Source organism: Balaenoptera borealis, assembly GCF_965194805.1.
Source record: "Balaenoptera borealis genome assembly, chromosome: 14".
Taxonomy (NCBI): domain Eukaryota; kingdom Metazoa; phylum Chordata; class Mammalia; order Artiodactyla; family Balaenopteridae; genus Balaenoptera; species Balaenoptera borealis.
In genome coordinates this window covers 53355539-53376048 of record NC_138875.1, presented here as the reverse complement: position 1 = coordinate 53376048, position 20510 = coordinate 53355539, and the positions used below count along the sequence as shown (strand labels likewise).

The window sequence follows — 20510 nt, the reverse complement described above, 5'->3', positions numbered from 1 at the left end:
TCCAATTGAATAATCAGTTCTAAAAGTTATGATTCTGTGGGTAAAGGTATGGTGACCATAACAGGCTCTCTCATACATTGTTGATGGAAATCAATATAATTTCTGTGAAGAGCAATCTGGCAATATCTATCAAAATTTTAAGTGCATATACATGGAAATTCCACTTGTAGGAATTTATCCTACTTAGGTACATGTTTGAACTGGTTGTGTACACAATTAATCATTGCAGCATTCTTGGTAATAGCCAAAGATTGGATACTCACTAGTGAACTGTTTAAATCAATCATGGAATACTATTCAACCAGAAAAAAGGATATGGAAGCGCTTTATATTCTGATATGTAAAGATGTCCAACAAGAGTGTTTGTAGTATGCTACCATGTGTGTCAACACATACATTATATATATATGATATACGTACATGTATGTATTTATATTACAGTTACATTCCATCTTCCCTCAGAAGAATAAATAAGAAACTGATAATAGTGGTTGTCCCTAGGGAGAGGTATTAAATGGAAGAAAAGTTACTTTTCATTCTCTATATATTACTGTGAGTGTACGTTGCCTACTAAAATCGTATTTTTTTTTTTAAATTTTAAGAGAAGTGTATAACCCACATCATTGGGAAATAAAGAGTTCCTGATTTTTCCAGAGAATCATGACTGTATAGAACTTTTTAGTTGTAAAGGACCTTTAGAATTTATTCAATGAGATGCTTAGATTTTTTAAAGTATCAATTTTTAAAATAAATTTATTTATTTTAGTTATTTATTTTGGGCTGCGTTGGGTCTTCGTTGCTGAGCACGGGCTTTCTCTAGTTGCGGTGAGTGGGGGCTACTCTTCATTGCAGTGCACGGGCTTCTCATTGCAGTGGCTTCTCTTGTTATGGAACACGGGCTCCTAGGCACGCAGGCTCCAGTAGTTGTGGCTTGCGGGCTCTAGAGCGCAGGCTCAGTAGTTGTGGAGCACGGGCTTAGTTGCTCTGCGGCATGAGGGATCTTTCCGGACCAAGGCTCGAACCGTGTCCCCTGCATTGGCAGGCGGATTCTTAACCACTGCGCCGCCAGGGAAGCCGCTAAAAGTAACAATTTTATACACCTCTTTCAAAAGGTTATTATAGATTATTAATTGCTTAATAAGTGTAACTTTATCAATTATTTTGGCTATTTTCAACATCTTAGTTTTGGGCCAATCTATAGAGTAGAACCATGTACTTCTAAGTGTCTCCAGATTGTTGTGTATTTTAAGTTCTCCTTGTCTCCTTTTGAAAATTATTCTTCTGTCTTCATTGTCAGTGTCAGATTTAAAGCTTCACTTTTTTTTTGTTTTGTTTTACTGTCATTGTCCTTGCCCCTGGCATCTCATTCCTTTTAGTCTGCCAAAAGCTAGGAATCATATAATCAAACTTCCTCCAAATGTGTCTAAAATGAGAGGAAACGAATTTGGGTGAGTGCCTGAGTGGCTCCCCTTGAGTGAAGTGCAGATACTTTCAGAATGTGAACTTTGTGCTGTCTGTTGTGCCTGTTTGTATACTTGTTTGCTTACTTTTAGACACTGGACTGTGTTTCCAGTAGTTGATAATTCTGGGTCAGTGACCCCTAAAGAGAGAAGTTGTTACTGTATTTGAATTGTTGGAAAATTTGAATGTGTACATACTTAATGCTTCTTACAAATACTATTTAATGAAATGACTACACTCAGCACACAGATGTTCAGTTCATGTTTACTGAACCTAACTGAAGAAGCACTATATTATCCTATTATTCTGGACAAGAGTAAAAGCTGCATTAGAGAACTTGGTTTGTGAGAGGTTGAGTGCAGATGCATCCCTATTTCCACGGTGTACTAGGGGAAAGTTAAATTTTGATTAAATAGGAAAGGTATTATTCATATGCTAAAATAACAGGTAACTGGAAATTTTAAGTAACTGGCAATTTTTTTTTAACATCTTTATTGGAGTATAATTGCTTTACAATGTTGTGTTAGTTTCTGCTGTATAACAAAGTGAATCAGCTATGCATATACATATATCCCCACATCCCCTCCCTCTTGCGTCTCCCTCCCACCCTCCCTATCCCACCTCTCTAGGTGGTCACAAAGCACTGAGCTGATCTTCCTGTGCTATGCAACTGCTTCCCACTAGCTATCTATTTTACATTTGGTAGTGTATATATGTCCATGCCACTCTCTCACTTTGTCCCAGCTTACCCTTCCCCCTCCCCGTGTCCATTCCTGTCCTGCCCCTAGGTTCTTCAGAACCTTTTCTTTTTCTTTTTCTTTTTCTTTTTAGATTCCATATATATGTGTTAGCATACGGTATTTGTTTTTCTCTTTCTGACTTACTTCACTCTGTATGACAGTCTCTAGGTCCATCCACCTCACTACAAATAACTCAGTTTCGTTTATTTTTATGGCTGAGTAATATTCTATTGTATATATGTGCCACATCTTCTTTATCCATTCATCTGTTGATGGACACTTAGGTTGCTTCCATGTCCTGGCTATTGTAAATAGAGCTGCAATGAACATTGTGGTACATGACTCTTTTTGAATTATGGTTTTCTCAGGGTATATGCCCAGTAGTGGGATTGCTGGGTCATATTGTGGTTCTATTTTTAGTTTTTTGAGGAACCTCCATACTGTTCTCCATAGTGGTTGTATCAATTTACATTCCCACCAACAGTGCAAGAGGGTTCCCTTTTCTCCACACCCTCTCCAGCATTTATTGTTTGTAGATTTTTTGATGATGGCCATTCTGACCGGTGTGAGGTGATACCTCATTGTAGTTTTGATTTGCATTTCTCTAATGATTAGTGATGTTGAGCATCCTTTCATGTGTTTGTTGGCAATCTGTATACCTTCTTTGGAGAAATGTCTGTTTAGGTCTTCTGCCCATTTTTGGATTGGGTTGTTTGTTTTTTTGATTTTGAGCTGCACAAGCTGCTTGTAAATTTTGGAGATTAATCCTTAGTGAGTTGCTTCGTTTGCAAATATTTTCTCCCACTCTAAGGGTTGTCTTTTCATCTTGTTTATGTTCTCCTTTGCTGTGCAAAAGCTTTTAAGTTTCATTAGGTGCCATTTGTTTATTTTTGTTTTTATTTCCATTTCTCTAGGAGGTGCGTCAAAAAGGATCTTGCTGTGATTTATATCATGGAGTGTTCTGCCTATGTTTTCTTCTAAGAGTTTTATAGTGTCTGGCCTTACATTTAGGTCTTTAATCCATTTTGAGTTTATTTTTGTGTATGGTGTTAGGGAGTGTTCTAATTTCTTTGTTTTACAGGTAGCTGTCCAGTTTTCCCAGCACCACTTATTGAAGAGGTTGTCTTTTCTCCATTGTATATTCTTGCCTCCTTTATCAAAAATAAAGTGACCATATGTGCGTGGGTTCATCTCTGGGCTTTCTATCCTGTTCCATTGATCTATATTTCTATTTTCGTGCCAGGTAACTGGCAATTTTTGTATAAAAATCAACCAGAAGAAAATTTTTGTTTTAACTCTTACTATTGAAAATGTGTCCAAGGGGAATTAGTCCACGTTCCTGCTCTAGAAGGAGACCATACCTGACATAAGCTAGTTGGTGCATATGAGGACTCCTCGGGGCTCCTAGGGTTACAGTTCTCAATAGCACTTGTCACTACATCGTGGTAGAGTTGTAGATTCTGATGACTTAATACACAAGACTAACTTTTCATCACTCTTAGGACACTCACTGGGATTTGAGAATGATTTTGAATAAAAATATTGGTAAGGGTTTGTCTTATTGATCTTTATGTCAAGTTTAGACATAATTTTATAGTTTTTGAGCTTCCTAATGTCACCTAATTAGTAGACAAGTTCTGTCTAAGTTTTATCTATTTCTGCCCAGTTAGGCTAGGGAAGCTGTCATAAAGGAGCTTATAAAGAAAATGTTTTTGTGGAGGTGAACCTTCTAGTCTGAAACTTTTTGATAAAATATTATCATAAGTTTATATCGATTGGCAGCAGTATGTGCTGTTCTTCATCTTTGGTGGATAAATAACTAAATATCTGCCACATTTCTCTCTGTACCTCTCTTCTGTGCTTGAATCCAACTTAGACAGAAATTGAATTGAGTGAAATAATGGCCACACAGCTCAACACTATATGGCAGAGAATATTTACCGTGCTGGCTTATGGTGAAGATATAGCCATATAATTTTTGGTTCTCAATAAACTTAATAAATTGAGAGAGTCCACTGATAAGTAAAACTACTTACTAAATGTCCTCAAACAGAGAAATGGTTATATAAATGATGGTACATTCATATGGTAGAATTCTATGATAATCTTCAAAGATTATCATAGATTATTTTTTAGTGTAACATCATAAATTGATTTTTAAAAGAGCGGTGTGTACAATATAATACCTACTTTTTTGTGAGAGAAATTATACACACATACACAAAAACTAAACCAAAAAAAAGCCCCTAAGATAATATAGGAAGAATGTTAAAAAGGAGTTCTTTCTGCTGGAACTAGGTTTGACAATGAGCAACAAAGGGCTAAGAAATAGTGGCTTAAATAAAATAGAATTTATTTCTCTCTCACTTTTTAGGAACTCCCAGGGGAGATCATCTAGGCCTGAGATGGTCCCAGTCTCTTTCCATCTTTTGCTCTACTACTATGCCTTCCATTCCTAAAGACACCTCATGGTCCAAGGTATCTGAATGCTGGAGCTCCAAACATCTGGTCCACAATCCTTCCCCACTCTCAGTAGTAATTTTATATTCTTTTTATCAAAATGAATGTGCTGGGTAATCATGTAGTGTAGTGAATAAACCAAGGTGCTTTTCATTAAAATGTCATTCATTTTGTTTACATTTGTAACACCTTAGTTAATTGTTAATACAAATCATCTTTTAATCTGACATAGCTCATAAAACTATAATGTGACACTAAGCCTGCTGCTACCTTCTGAAAAGTACCCATGTTTGGCCTGGACCTCTAATGTCTGAACCTGATCATTAAACAATGATCAGAGTTTAGAAACTTCCTTAGCAGTAAAATGAAGGTATCAAGTGGCCTGTTGTTCCTTCTTCCTCTTTCTGCAAACGTCCTCTCATTTCCCATTTGGCACATACAGCCTTTTGGCAGATGTCTGCTCTCCTTTTTTTCTTTTTTCGCCTAGTTGTCTCATCCTAACAGACTTGTCTAGCCACAAAACCCATTGAGCCATTCATTTTATAAAATAAACCATGAAACTTTGAATTTCTGGGGCAACCGTTAAAATTAGAATTAATAGTGGGTGTCATAGGATTCCCTCGGAAAGGATGTAGAAGTAAAGGAATACCCTATTAATGACAAATTGAGAAATGTTATTTTCCTAAAGTTTTAATCTATTCTTAAATTCTCTCCTGGGGAGTCCAGGTGTTAGTGACATAGGGCAAACAAAAAGCCTTCAGGCAATCATATGACAGTCTATAAAGGTATCAAATTAACATATTGTACACCTTATATTTACACAATGTTATATTTCAAATATATACAATTTTAAAAATTTAAAAAAACTGAATTCACATTAAACCCATAAAAACACAAAACAAAAACTAATCAATAAATTAATCTGCAGTGTGATGTTAAATAAGAAAAATAAAAGGCCTTCAGGCATGTTATTCTACAAATTCACACACACAGAAACAGGGCAACTCTTCCTTTACCACCCCTCCAAATTAATGGCATGATATTTACCCCAGTGCTCAAATTAGAAACTTCCCAGTTATCCAGGGCTTCTCCTCTCCTCACGTTCTGTGTCCAGTAAGGCACTGAACCCAATCAATTCAGCATCCTACTAAGTCTTGAATAAATGACATCTCATCTCCACTCTCCTTGTTAGCCCTTAACGGTCTCCTGCCAGACCATTCTAATCTTACCAAGCTCTCTACTTTTTGATTGTTCCTCTTCCTGTTCCCATTCCAATGTCTTCCATTTGGTTCCATGTATTATCTTTTTGAAAAACAAATTTGACTGTGTCACTCTTTTGCCTACAATCTTTAAGGACGCCCTGTATCTATTAAATGTTTTTTCTTTACAAGCCTAATTGCCTTTCTTGGCCTAGCTTCACTCTCTAGCCTAACTTGTTGGCATTTTGCCTTCATGCACTCTATGACTCGGACACACATACGATGTGACACCTACTTCTTTCACCCCACAGTTCCTTCATGTGAAACCCCCCCTTCTCTGTCATGCAAACTCCTGCTCATCTTTGAAGTCCTAACCACGTGCCGCCTCCACCCTCACTCCAGTCTTCTCGAAAACTATGCATGTTCTCTCTAATACTGTATGTAATTGTCACGTCAGTCACCCTGAGCTGTGAACTTCTGGATGATACTGTTTTATTCCCGGATGTATCCTCGGCATCTGTCACGATGCTTGGCAACTACAGGAACAAAATAAGTATTCGTTGAATTGAGTGGAAATAAAAACAAGTACAGAATGTGCTTTGTGTATCTCAGTAAGACCCCAATCTGAAAACAGTGCCAAGATAACCAGGAAACCAGGTGGTGAAGCTGAGCTGGATAAAGCAGAATGATGCTCACACAGGCCTGCAGTAGTTCAGAATCCTGAGAAATTGGGACTTCCCTGGTGACGCAGTGGTTAAAGAATCCTCCTGCCAATGCAGGGGACATGGGTTCGAGCCCTGGTCTGGGAAGATCCCACATGCCACGGAGCAACTAAGCCTGTGCGCCACAACTACTGAAGCCTGCGCGCCTAGAGCCCATGCTCTGCAACAAGAAAAGCCACCGCAATGAGAAGCCTGCGCACCGCAACAAAGAGTAACCCCCGCTGGACTCAACTAGAGAAAGCCTGTGTGCAGCAATGAAGACCCAACACAACCAAAAGTAAATAAGTAAATAAAATTGATTCTTTTAAAAAAAAAAAAAAAGAATCCTGAGAAATTGTTGCTGGCCCCCATGTCACCCTGGCCTGCTCTGTTCTTTGCTTGTTCTGCCTAATTTCCTCATTCCTTTCTCTCAACAGCTCCAAAGTGTCCATTTAGTTCAATCTATTGGGTCTGCTCCTTCCTTAGCACTAAAGGTTACTATATTGCACGCACGTGTGTGTGTGTGTGTGTGTGTGTGTGTGTGTGTGTGTGTATGTGTGAAGATAAACTCCCAGAAATAGAGCTGGGTGTGCCCATCTAGAGAGTTGTGTGAATGAGGGGAGAAAAAGTGCAACAGAGAATGTCAAATAATCCATTGTTTTGTACTGAGTGTTTGCCAAGCATCAGGTTTTACATTTAATCCTCACAACAACACCCTGTAAGGTATAGACACCATTATTATTCCTACTTTACAGATGAGGTAACTGAGGCTAAGAGAGACTGAATCGTGTGCACCCTTGGAAGTGGGAGAGTTCGGATCCAGTCAATGCATGTCTTAATCTAAAGGCAGTTCTGTGAACATGATTAGTCTTAAATATTTGTAATGGACCACATTACAACTGATCCTCATCTTACAAAGATATCTCTGAAGGGCAAAAGAATGAAATGTTTGTTTTCCCTTTAGTTTTTGTGAACACTGGTGGGTTTTATTTTGTTTGGGGCTTTTTTTTAAAAGACTTTATTTTTTTAGAGCAGTTTTAGGTTCATGGGAAAATTAAGAGGAAGGCACAGATATCTCCCATATACACTGGTAGGTTTTCTTATCAAGGATTTAACTCCAAGGTTCATTATAGGAAAGAGGATATTCCTATTGAACTTGGACTTTTTAAAACCGAAGTATAGTTGATTTATAATATTATATTAGTTTCAGGTGTACAACATAGTGATTCAGTATTTTTAGAGATTATACTCCATTAAAAGTTATTACAAGATAATGACTAAAATTCCCTGTGCTATACACTCTATCCTTGTTTCTTATTTATTTTATGCATAGTAGTTTGTATCTCTTAATCCTCTACCCCTAATTTTCCCCGTGCCTTCCCTCGACCCTTTGGTAACCACTAGTTTGTTTTCTCTATCTTGAACTTGGACTTAAACTCAAGGACCTCATTGCTTTTTTACCCAGAGTGTATGGGAAGATTTGCCTGTCCCGGTCCTGCATCCTACACACCTGGCCTTGGGCAGCACTAATGGCCTATTACTCAAGTTCCATTCTAACCAGTTAATGTTTATTGATCTTGACAAGATTCTGTACAATATATAATTGGCAAACAAAAGTGATGGGGATTGATTCTTGGCTACCCTCCCTGCCCCCCAACCTCCGCTCCAACACACACAATCTTGTTGCAAAGACAAGTTGTTCACCAAAGAACTACTGACCAACAAAGTGGAGCTAGCTGTTGGTGATATGAGCCCTTGAGAGATTTGTGAGTCCTCGGCTGGTGAGGGAACGTTTCAGAGTCCCCTCTGGGCTGCTCGCCTGCCTTTCCAATCTGGCCCTCTCTCCTGGGTGACTTTTACTACCAGCTCATTCTCTGTTGACTTCCAGCTTCTCTACATTCAGACTCTGGGCTATATTCTATATTCCAATTGTTTAGAGTCTTTATCCACAAGGATTTTCCTAGGTCTTTATCCTGGATAGAGCTCTTTTTTCCTAGATCTTCAAAAGGATAACCAGTCCTGAACATAACCCTATAATTTAAGAAAAACCGAAACTAAGCCACTCTTTGCAGAACACGTGGGTCCTGGCTTTGGGCCACCTGTCAGTTGCGGTCCTTCACTGGATGAGGCAGGTCAGCTGGAGAAGAAGCCTCATGGTGGGTCAGGCAGTGGCAGCCTGTCCTTCTAACCATGCCCAGGGGAACACCAATGAGCCAAGTCCCTGGCCTATGGGCTGGCCTCACTGTTTGGGGATTGGAAGGATAAACAAATATTTTCACAGGGTGCGTCCAGAACTGAGTAGTCAAGGTCACTGTGGTGCAAACAGAACACATGGTGTCAGTGTGTCCCAGTGTCTGGGCTTAAGTGGCCTTTCTTGGCAGCATCTATAAAGAACACAGAGCATGCCGTAACCTCTGCTGTTGATATTGGGTGTCCTCTTACAGCTTAGTGAGATTTCTAGATCTGTTTCCATTTCACGTAGGTCACTTTGTAAGTGGAGCCAGGCTTGCATTGTCCTTGGTAGGGCCTTTGCCCAGCATGCCTTGCTCCTCTACTTGGAACTGACCCATGGTACTTTGGTTCATTAGTTCTACCCAAGGAAGTAGCAGGTACTCACAAGGAGCCTCAAATGGCCTTTGGTTTTCTTTCACAGATGGGAGTAAGAACACATAGACATACCTACATCTCTCTTTGAAAAAACTTTACTGGGATGAGTCTGAAAAAAAAATTTAAGGACGTTTTTTGTAGTACTTTTTTCTTTGCCGCACTTGATTTTCTTGGATGGTGACACATGCAGTTCGGGGGGAGTTCTTTCCAGATAACCATGATGTAGGTAAGAAGTACTGAGTGACTGTTAGGATAAGAAGTATCAGAGTTTTCTTGTTTTTTAATGGGAATGTCCATCTACATACAGTATAGTATATAACGCTTTCTAATATATGTATGCTGTTGCATAACTTTGAGAGTTTTCTTTTTTGTAAGTAGACATCAGGCTAACTGCAAAGTTTTATCTGGCTTCAAAATCAGTGCCTTGTCATTAGTAAACTTCACTTACTAGTTTTAGTCAAGTCTAAGCTGCACAATGGTTGAATTGGTGACTATTATATTTGTTTAACTGCTGTAAAGTAAGTTTGCAACAATAGATGCTCACACTTAAATAGGCCTGTGGAGCATTGGGGCCCTATCAATCATGCAGAGATTTCCCTCCTGCTGTCCTTTCTGATGGACAATTCTGCTGATGTGGATATTCAAAAAGAAGGGATCAGGAAGAACAGATGATGGATAAAGACAATCTTCTGTCTTGAGAGGAAATCGGAGAAATCCTTTTAAGGAATTTCTTTGTCATGGTGTCAGAAGATTAATTATGCTCGTGTGAGAACAGCTTTCTCATTGGGTGAAAAGAGACATTATCCTTCTGACTTGTGACAGAAGATTTTCAAAGAAAGAGAGTTAAAGATTTCAGCTACTCTGAAATCTTCTTATTCTGTTGCCTTCTAAGCATCCTCCAGGACCGTTGGATTACATCCATGACATTGTGATACTCAACAAGTAATTAATGAATCAGGAATTTCTGCTTTAAGCAACTCCTCCTCCTGTTCCTCATGCAAATCTCTTCAGAGGCCTTAATACCAGAGTTTGTGCGTCAGATTTTAAAATAACATAATAATAGTACAAGTGATAACTTATTACAAGCTAGGAATGGCATCTTGTTATAGTAATGTAGGAGAAGAGACCCTGCAGTACAATGTAAAACTTGTATAACAGATTAATAAACACAGTTTTTAACTGGGCAAATAATTCTATAATCTGAAAAGGTATCCTTAAAAAAATCAACTCCTTATTGTATAATTTAATTTGCTTGTAAATAGTGATACTCTTTAAGATATTTACCTTCCTTGAAACCTCTCTGAGCCTGACAAATCAGTATTCAGAAAAACCTTCGAAAGTTAGAGACAAAATACATTGCATAAAATATTACAATAGTAAAATTGTTTCAGATAACTTTATTTTCCAGATAACTTTAAACTTAAAGCCTTTAAACTTAAAAAAAAATTGTTTCAGTGAAAGATCTTCCTTAAAATACATTACTTAATACTCCGTCTTTTAAATAATGCACATTAACTTACTCAGGGTCCTGATTATAAAGACCTACAGTTGTGCTGCACTGAAATACAATGATGTCCTCAGTGACTGTTGAAGTATTTAGTGTAGGGTTGTTTGCCTCTACGCTAAATGGCCTGAGCAGCCATATTTTTATTTTTACTGTCTACTTTTAATAGATATGGAGTCTCTTCCCTTCAGATAAATTATTACTTCTCCTTGGAATCTGTGCATCATGTGGCTGGTAAACTGCTATTTGACTTTATACCTGAGGGTCGCCTGTACCTACAATACAAACCAGTTACATTCCTTTCATTACATTGCTGTAAATTTTTATTTTTCTCTTATTTCTGGTTACGTGACTGGTTCTAGGCTAAGTGGTTGAGGATTCCCAGAAGTCTGATGTCTGGAAGGAGGCATTACTGTGTACACACACATGCACGTACCCACATGTATACACATGCACATATGCATGTGTTTACTTACTAATTGTATCAAATATTGATACGGTGTATAATGTATTGTTTTAGAGGCTCTGTGAATGTGTGTCACCAGTGGCAGGCTTTTATATCCCAGCCTTAAGAATAGATCTGCAGTGACCATCTCACTGTAGACACTTCTTCCCTACCTTTCCTGGGACCCCAACACTAATGCTGTAAAATGGTAGCTACAACATGGTTTTAAATAAAAATCAACTACTAGATTGCATGGCAAAAAAAGTCTTTAAACTGAGCATTAAATATTAGCTGATGTTAGTAATTGTAAGTTTTGTAGTAACTGTAGTAATTGTAGGACCAGATTCAGATCTTTGTGAGAGTTCATAGCCAAGACTAAGTGAGTTTTATTTTAATTCACACTTGATAGTCATACTTAGATAAATAGATTTAAGTTCAAACTTTGGGATTCTTGACTTTCAGGCAGGATCTAAAATTTGAGGTATTACCAGTCTATTTTCAGTTTGAATTTTTGAAGCTGATAAACCAAAGTGATGATTTTCTTGAATACATATGTTTAAGAAACAGTTCTAAGAAATAGAAATCTGGGGAGTAGATGGAATACCTTTTCTCCTTCCTTTATAAAGAGAATATTTTGTGTTTTGTCTTTCTGAAAGAAAAATCATTCTGTTATGCCACTCTTGCCCTCTCTTTTAGCAGGATGAGTTAACCTTTGAGAGGGCTTTAATTAAAACTGGAGATAATTCATCTCAATGACATAGAACATTTGAAGAAAAAAAAAACCAGTTTACTAATTAATAAAATATAGCCAGTTATGTTTCTCTCTGTCTTTCTGACCCTGCCATTAAAGGAGAACAATCAATTCAGCACCACCAGCTGCATAAATTCAATGGAAAAGAACTTCAGGTTTTCTCCTTCCTAAACCCTTGCTGAGTTGTTCTGGCAGTACATAAAAGTGGGTCATTTGTACCTAAAATACTTTACTGATGCTCCATTAATCTTAGTGATGTTGTTCTTTTTTTTCCTGCCAGAAGTGGGATGAGGGGATACTATGGGGGAAGGAGAGGAGGTCAGCTTTTTAAAAAATGGATATGTAAACAGATAATAAGGGAAGGTCACTTAATATTTTATAGCCTGGCCTTTTTGATAATGAATACATGATTGAAATACTAATGATTGTTTTGTGGCATATTTTATATTATTTATTAGTAGCATATCATACTTCAGCATTAAGAGGAATGTTTCAACAATTTGTGAAAAAGATAGCGTGTGTCTTTGCATATATACCAAGAAGATCTTCAGTTTAGAAACAAATGATGTGCCAGACCAAATTACTGTGAAAAGATAGATGAATCAAGGACAAAAGATGTTTTTCTCTGGATATTTGTTTTCAATGTGAAAGCTTTATCACTCTGCTTCTTGTACACAATGATTAAAAGGGATAATAGACTAAGACTTGAGAGTTTCTCAACTGTTAGATGTTCAAATGAATCTTGTGAGACCTTGAATAAAGTCTCTATAATGTGCTTTGCATTTCCTAAAATAATTTCGTTAATAAATCGTTTTCCATCTAAACAGAGAATGCTAGATGAGCAAGGCTGCCTTGACCTCCCCTCTTGATCTTCTCTGTAGATTGGCAGGTTTCAAAGGTTAAACTAGCTATAGATGAAGTGTAATCATTAGTGACTTGGCTTCTTTCCAGATCCCTCTGGAAACTGCAATAGCCAACTTTGTTCATTTATTAAGAAAAAAAAAGAGAAGTCATTCCATGAGCAGTTTGGAATGGGAAGCAGGCACTGTCTCCTTCCTTCTTACTTAAATAAACAAGCTAAATGGAAAAATAAACTTAACTTCTTCACATCTGGTACAAAGCTTCCTCTTTCGTTGAAAGTTCACATGCTCCCTTTGCCATGCCTGGTTGTGTGAATCAGGTGTCTTCCTTCCTTCTGTAAAGTGACTTGTGTCACTATAATAAGGAAAGACCCTGGCTGCTCTCACAGTCCAAGAACATCATTATATAGAAACAAACAAAATAAAGCCCTCAGCACTGGGAATGACATCAGATGATGTTCGACCCAAGCTCCCACATACCTGTTAGTAGTAAACTGACAGGACCTTGTGACAGTGATAACGGCCAGAAATCCAAGTAAGCAAACAAATTCTGCTGGGTACCCCTTACATTGAGTCAGATTATACTTATTTGTGTGCATGAGCTCAACTTCATGTGACTAATTTTTCCATTTGTTTCCCTTTATGGCATACACCAACTGTGGCGAGCAAGATGTCACAGGCAGCAGTACCATGATTTCTGAGGCACACTGGCATTTACTAACCACCAGGATACTGTGGGTGGTCAAGATTTATCTTTGCAGATTCCCCAGTATGTCTTTTTATTCCCACCTCCACCCTCCTGTGCTCCTGGACCACTTTCTGAGGATTTCTCTTCTTTCTGGCTTTCTTTCTCTAATGAAAGACTTTAATAATTGGTATTTAATAATATTGCAATTTTTCTTTTCTTTTCTTTTCTTTTCTTTTCTTTTATTTATTTATTTATTTTTTATTTTATTTTTGGCTATGTTGGGTCTTCATTGCTGCGCGCGGGCTTTCTCTAGTTGCGGTGAGCGGGGGCCACTCTTCGTTGCGGTGCGCAGGCTTCTCATTGCGGTGGCTTCTCTTATTGTGGAGCACGGGCTCTAGGGTGCGCGGGCTTCAGTAGTTGTGGCACGTGGGCTCAGTAGTTGTGGCTCACGGGCTCTAGAGCGCAGGCTCAGTAGTTGTGGCGCACGGGCTCAGTTGCTCCGCAGCATGTGGGATCTTCCTGGACCAGGGCTCGAACCCGTGTCCCCTGCGTTGGCAGGCGGATTCGTAACCACTGCGCCACCAGGGAAGGACTAATATTGCAATTTTTCTGTTTAACTTTTCCATGAAATGGGAGTATCATTTGCAGCCTCCTTTACCTCAATGCCACAGACTTGATGCCTCTTATTTCATAGTTGAACATTCCACAATGTTCTTTAGAAATATACCCTTCATCTAATGCAGAATCCAGTCATTACTTAAAGTTTGGTTAGAAGCCATTTTGGAAGGAAAAGTGGAATACAAAACCTAGAGGAGTTGGGTTTTTTCCTTTGGATCCTAAGCATAATATTTTATCCCAATGATGTTTATGAAGTTTTATGAGAACAATACTTCCCAGGACATTGTTGGGATTCTTTTATTTGTTTTCAGTGTTACAATTGATTGATTTTTTTTTTTTTAGGTATTATAGTTAAAAACTTAGTGGATAAACAGTGTTTATAATTTTTATTTTTAATGCTCTTGTTCCCTGCTAGGGCCAGCCTGAAAGGAAATGGTAAAGGTCAAATGCCACCGGCATCCAAGTAATGGTGGGCCGGGTGGACCTGATGATTATCCCTGGGGCGAGTTTTTGTTGTCCTGGCAAAATGGCCTTTTCTAACTCTCTTCTGCCCTCAGGTACCTCCTCTGAGCATAACCACAGAATGGCAAGGGGCTTAGCAGGAACCATCACTAGTTTGTTTCCATTTTCCAAAGGAGGAGATTGAAGCACAAAGCAGTCTAATATCCAGCCCTAAGATCAGGCAGCAAAGTTTTAAATTTTCTTTTCAATGTATTTGGCTAACTGTTACAAGTAAGCATCCTGTTTAACAGTCATACACACTTTTGATCTCTTTTCTTATTCAAATAAGTAGTTTTCAAACTCTAATGTCATAGAATCATGTGGAGTTAGGGTTGCCTATTTGCTAAATCTGGCAGTGCTTTCTAAAGGGGTGTTCAAATTCAGATTCCTCGGTCCTTCCCTAGAACCAGTGACTTGTAAATCTCTGAGGGAGAAGATAAGGAATGTACAGAGTAAACATGTTCTTCAGGTGATTCTGTTGTAGTCCTTGAACTAGACTTTGTGAAAAACTCATCTAAAGGATTCTGAGCTTAAAGGGTGTCTCAGTGGCCACACTGGTTTCATCAGGAAAATCAGTAGTCAATCCAACTAGGTTTTCTATTTTGTTACATTCGGGTCAAGTGTAGCCCATGCTGCAGCAGCTGCTGAAACAAAAGGGAACATCCATTCTGTTCTTCCTCACTGTGCCTCCTGATTTTTCGTTCAGCACTTTCTACCACGATCACCATCTGACCTGCAGAATGACCTTCAGAGCCTCTCTGGGCCTCCAGGTCAGCAGGACTGATTCATTCCACCTCACTTGGCTCTTGGTTGCCTCTATCCATAGCTGTGATCACTTTTCTCCATGCTTTTTCTTCCTAGGATTCTCCATAGTTTCTTTACTTTATATCAAAAATAAAGAGCACTTTGCCTTCCAACTAGGCCATTGCTCCACATTCCTTGGGTCCATTATATGTATTACCTCTCAACAAAGATTTTCTCAGGGTAGGTAATAGAATGAAAGGTTATAAGGGAGAGTGAAGATCATATTCCTTGATGAAAAATTGTCATTCTGGGTTGTTTTAAATTTATCTTATTAGAAAATTTGATGATTAAAAAAATGTAACTAGTAGAGTCAAAATGTACTTAATTGTGTAGTCATATAAGAGTGAGGTAAGAATCCCCCCCCCCTTTTTTTTTTAGTCTGACTTCTGTAGTAAACCAGGAATAACTTTTAAAATTGTTTTAAAATCTAAAGCAATTCCTTATGGATGTCATTCTAACCTCAGAATTCTCTAAATAGGGATTTTCACAATTTGTATAAGTAAGCTCATGTTTAACCAGCTAAAATTTGTTAGTTCTCTCTTGAGTTTTAATTAACAATTTTGATAACAGTTTGGGCCATTTCATATATTCTCTTCTGTTGCTATAGAGAACACAGTGTGACTTAGCTTGAAGAGCACGACATATAGGGTTTAAAGGTTGTAGGTTTGAATCTCAGGGCTGCAAATTTTCTCAAACAAATTACTCAATCTTTCGGAGTCTGTATTTAATGAATATAGTATGTATCTTAGCATGTTACTGTGAGGATTAAATGAAGTAAAGTGTATCCATGTTCCCTGTATAGTTCTGAGGTGTTGTTTAGAAATTTTTGGTTAATTTAGTTGTTGGTTGTATCTAATGACAATTAGGAAATCTTTCTCAACCTGAGACCTAGACAAGATTTTAGGCAAGGTCTATTATTTTCATGAACTTTTCTTTGGGCAACCTAAAATAATCACATTCTTATAAAGATCTGGAGCCTAGGACATTACAATTGGGTTTTACTTTTGTTCTCATTGCCTTTTTTACCAATAAAAGATACTTTATTGATGAACTTCAAGGGCAGTATATCCCTCTGGCAACTACCCTAAGTGGCATGGGTTTGTTGGATTGTATTTTTTTTTACTTCCTTTGCTTGCTTCTAAGATCTCTCTCAGTTCAGCCCATGCTCCTTACCCCACCCACAGGAGCTGATGATAAAGGAATGTAATGTGGTCTCCACCAGCACAACCCCTCACGTAGCAGCACAATAGAAAAAAACATTAGTTCTGGAGTCAGAGGACATGCATTTGAGGACATCCATCAGTTTGGCTATTTATGAGTGTGGTGATCATATAGAGATTAACTGAGATAATATACATGCATGAAAGAATTCTGAAGCATTATTCTTCCTATGGTTAGGGATTTATATAAGGAAGGGTATTAACATTTATTATATGCCTGATATATGCCAGGTGCTTTGCATATATTATCTTCTCTGTTTTAACCCTATGAAGTAGGAGATATTATTCCCATTTTGCAGAAAACTAGCCTCAAGCCACATAATTGTAAAGTATTATAGCAGAGCATGATTTGAATCAGATTTATCACTCACCACACTGCCTCTCTTTATTGCTTTAGGAGCAGCACAGGTCAGGCCTTCTTGGTCCTGCCTCCTGAGTATCAAGGAGAGAGGGAAGGCGTAGATGAGAAAATGAAGGAGACTCTCCATGTATGCAGTCAGCAAATAAGGAGCCATCTGAGAAAATACACTGTCACTTGACAGGGTCCTCATCTACTACAACCAACTTGCAATGTGGCTCAACCACAAGTCCCTTTATCTCCCTACTTCTTTTTTCCTCTGTCAAATAAGGGGGGTTGGCTGATTATTTATTTGTGTAAATATTATAAGAATTTTAAACCTTACTATAATTTTATTATGATGATTACATAATGTTTAAACCTAGAAGAGTGGGGAAGCCAAAAAGCTTTTCGGAATTCAGACTCATGGACCTTTTCCAATGTTTTTCCACTTGAACACAAATGAAGTCAAAAGTTTTCACCTGGCCTAAAAGCCTCAGGTGATACCAGCCCATTAGGTGTAAACTGTTTACTTCTGTGTCTGTGCAGCTTTGCTTATGACCCTATTAGGGTCTGACAAAACACTGGGAGCACCTCTCAAAGGGAAAGTGGGAAAGTGGGAGCTGAGCTGTTTTTGTTTTTGGTGAGGGGTTGATTATTATAATCAAATAAAACCGACGATGAGCAGTTAATTTTCAAAAAATAAAATTTACAGGGAAAAGTTATCATTATTATATCTCAATTTTGGCTTTAGGATTTTAGGACTGTTTAAATTATCAGAACCACTTTTGCCCATCTGCTTACCTGCTACTGATAAAGGGGGTCTCTAAATACATTTGTACAATTTCAGACTGATTGATGGTCTGAACACCTGAAAATGTTGAGTGTAAGGCCATTTTGTCTAATCTTACACATATGTGCCCATGTCTCTTTACAGGACTTTCAATAAGTAATTGTTTCTATTTTACATCAGTGTTATTAGTCTTAGCAATATGGATTCTTTAGTGAATAAAATGGCAAACAATAGTGGAAGTTATTAAATATATTTAACATAATTTCTTAATTGCCCCCCTGTCCAATAAGAAAACAAATAACAGCAAATCTCAGCCTTCTCCACATGGAAGTAAGTTTTCCTTTCACATTTTCAAATTTAAGTATCTAAATTGCATCTGAGTTTAAACTTTGCAACAAAAGCGAAACAAGCATGTAAAGTGATGGAAAATATTCAGGAAATTGTACCATGGCCTAATATTTTGTTTCTTTTCTTATTGACCATTCATACCCCAAAATTGTTACATATTTTCTTTGTAAATGAGGTAACAACGTGGAAGAAAAGTCACTTACAGTTGGAGAGATTTGAGCTTTTCTAGCTGGTATTTAAAGTAGCACTCGTAAGTATAGTGGTAAAATTGAAATGATGTGTACAACAAATTTTAAAGTCATTATAGCCCTTTAAAATGTCAGGAAGAGTAAAAGGGAAAAGGCCCATGTGTCTGGTTCATGAATTTTGGTCATGAACACGTATTCAAGAACCATTTTTTGAACTCTGTTCTTCTAGGCCTCACTGCCTCAAACGCAATTTAAGTGGAATTATTTTCTTTAATAATTACTCTTAAGTACCTGATGATCTAATGAAGACAATTTCTTAATGTGTCAAAATGAGTTCTTTGTATCTTACTTGAATCTTTTGTTGTTTTAAGCTAATCTGCTTTAGGGTTCTTAAATCCAGGCATTTTACAATGCAGGCTCTAGCAATGGCATTCATTTGGAATGCTGCCTTTTGTTTACTAGCTTTCCCAGACCCTCACGGCTTCCTTTGGTCATCTGGTGTCTTCACTAATGTGATTGGTACTCCTAGGCTCTGCAGGTAGCCCTGAGCCTTTATATGTGGGATTTACAAAGGGACTCACCACCCTGGCTGCTAATGAAGGGAGCCATGGGGATTTTGTTTTGTTTTTTTCAATCTGTCTTCCAAAAGAGTGAAGGAAAATTGTGTTCTGGGTTTGCTAATTCTCCTTGTTTTCCGTTTACTTTAATTTTTACAATTGATTTACTAACTGTGGTGCAAAAATACAAATTTTTTTTTTAGGAGTCAGAATGTTTCATCTGCCAGCCCTTCATGCTAATCACTAGAATTGTTTATTATCGAACCTGGAAAGAACAAAGTGGGGCCTCTGTTTAAACTCAACCAACTGGCATTTCAGCTTCATCTGTTTTTGTCTTTCAGGGATTTTTGACCAATTTGGTTGTTTAAAAAAAAAAGTATATGATTAGGAGCCTTGGTTTCTAGTGCCAGGCTTGCCATTTAGTACTTCTATAATCTTGAGTCACACTCTTTGATTTCTCATCTGAAAAAAAAAAAAAAGAAAGAAAGGAAAGTGTTACCAAAGTGCACATGAGATCCAAGATGATGTTTCATATTTTTCCAGCTTTCTTCTCTTTTTATTACCAAAGTGCCCTTTTATTTGATTTTTGGGTAAACCTACATTGAAACACAAATGTGCATCTGATAAAATGTTTTAACCAGTGGTCAAATCAATAATTAAAAATAAAGTGTCAATGTCTTCATTTTAGAAGTAATATGCGTTGTAGATTATAACCCAGTTTTATAGGGAGAGAGATTTATTTGCCCATTTTCCGATGGTAAAACATGGAGCCCGCGTTTTAACTGCATTTTATAAGGCAGTGGTTCTCAGGTGTGGTGTAAAGGTCTTCCAGGGGTCATGGAATCTCTGGATTTTAGAATGAGAAGGGACATCAGCAATCATCAGGTCCAATCTCTTGAGTTTTACTAACAAGGATTCAGGAAGCCAAGAAATGCTTAGTAACTCATCCATGGTCACAGAGCCTAAAGAGCTGCTAGCAGGGCCCACCCGAACTCCAAAGACAAAATGGCACGTACTAGGGTGGAGGCGTCCTAATTACCTCTTGATGAAAAACAGAGAATGAAAGTTTGAAGGGAGAGACTGTTTATTCCAAGTCTGAAAACTTAAAAATCACTGCTTGATAGTAATAGACAGTTGGTTAGTTTCTACATTGAGGTTTACAGATTAAAGTTTTTCCAATCTCACAAACGTTTAATGAGGACATACTGTGCGTGAGACAGTTCCTGCCCTTAGAGACTTTGTAGTCCAACCTGTAGATAAAACAAGTATACACACAATGCTTTGCAAGTTGCTAGGAATAAAAACGATTTTTAAAAAAGGTTTTCCAAGTCTCCAAGGACTTTTTGAAAATTTCAAAGTCCAAAGGGGAGATGGACTTACATAGAACCTGACAGGTCAAGTGTTCATTAGCAAGTCAATTCAGGGTGCTCTGGGAACTCACAATGGGAGAAAAGAAAGAAGCTAGTAAAATAATGAAATTTTGGCAAGTTTTCCTATTCTTGAGTTAGTGATTGCTATGGTAGAAAATCCTCCCACCGCTCAGATTGATATCCCTATAAATTTGTTTTCCCTAACTCTAAATACAACTTAATTATACCTTTGACTATCCTTGACTGAGTCTGTCTCCTTTTTCTTAAGTAATTATTTCAAATCTACTCCATTCTCTTCAAGCCTCTACCCAACTGCCCTTTTCTCAGCAGGCTGCTCCTCTCACTTCTAGGAGCCCCT

At 37.8% G+C, this 20510-nt stretch overlaps 2 protein-coding genes across 22 annotated transcripts in view; one reads left to right on the top strand and one right to left on the bottom strand.

The window, feature by feature from the left end:
* GREB1L (GREB1 like retinoic acid receptor coactivator) overlaps positions 1–20510 on the top strand; it is a 267107-nt gene that overhangs the window by 93771 nt on the left and 152826 nt on the right. For 3 of the 19 annotated variants that reach the window (XM_082353474.1, XM_082353472.1, XM_082353473.1), the window contains 2 exons: positions 4576–4679; positions 6172–6859. The exons of 13 other annotated variants lie outside the window; for them this stretch is intronic. The gene's annotated coding sequence lies outside the window, so the exon portion shown is untranslated. 3 more of the 19 variants (XM_082353477.1, XM_082353479.1, XM_082353475.1) reach the window with 3 other exon arrangements.
* LOC309610571 (uncharacterized protein) overlaps positions 1–20510 on the bottom strand; it is a 138307-nt gene that overhangs the window by 19707 nt on the left and 98090 nt on the right. The window contains exons 2-3 of one of the 3 annotated variants that reach the window (XR_014234023.1): positions 19048–19244; positions 16931–16991 (exon numbers count right to left, since the gene is read on the bottom strand). Coding sequence is in view for 1 of the 3 variants with exons in the window: in XM_082353633.1 (XP_082209759.1) it covers positions 16931–17110 (180 nt within the window). In the remaining 2 variants the exon portion in view is untranslated. Of the gene's footprint in view, positions 1–16930; positions 19245–20510 lie in introns of all 3 variants that reach the window. The other 2 variants (XR_014234024.1, XM_082353633.1) reach the window with 2 other exon arrangements.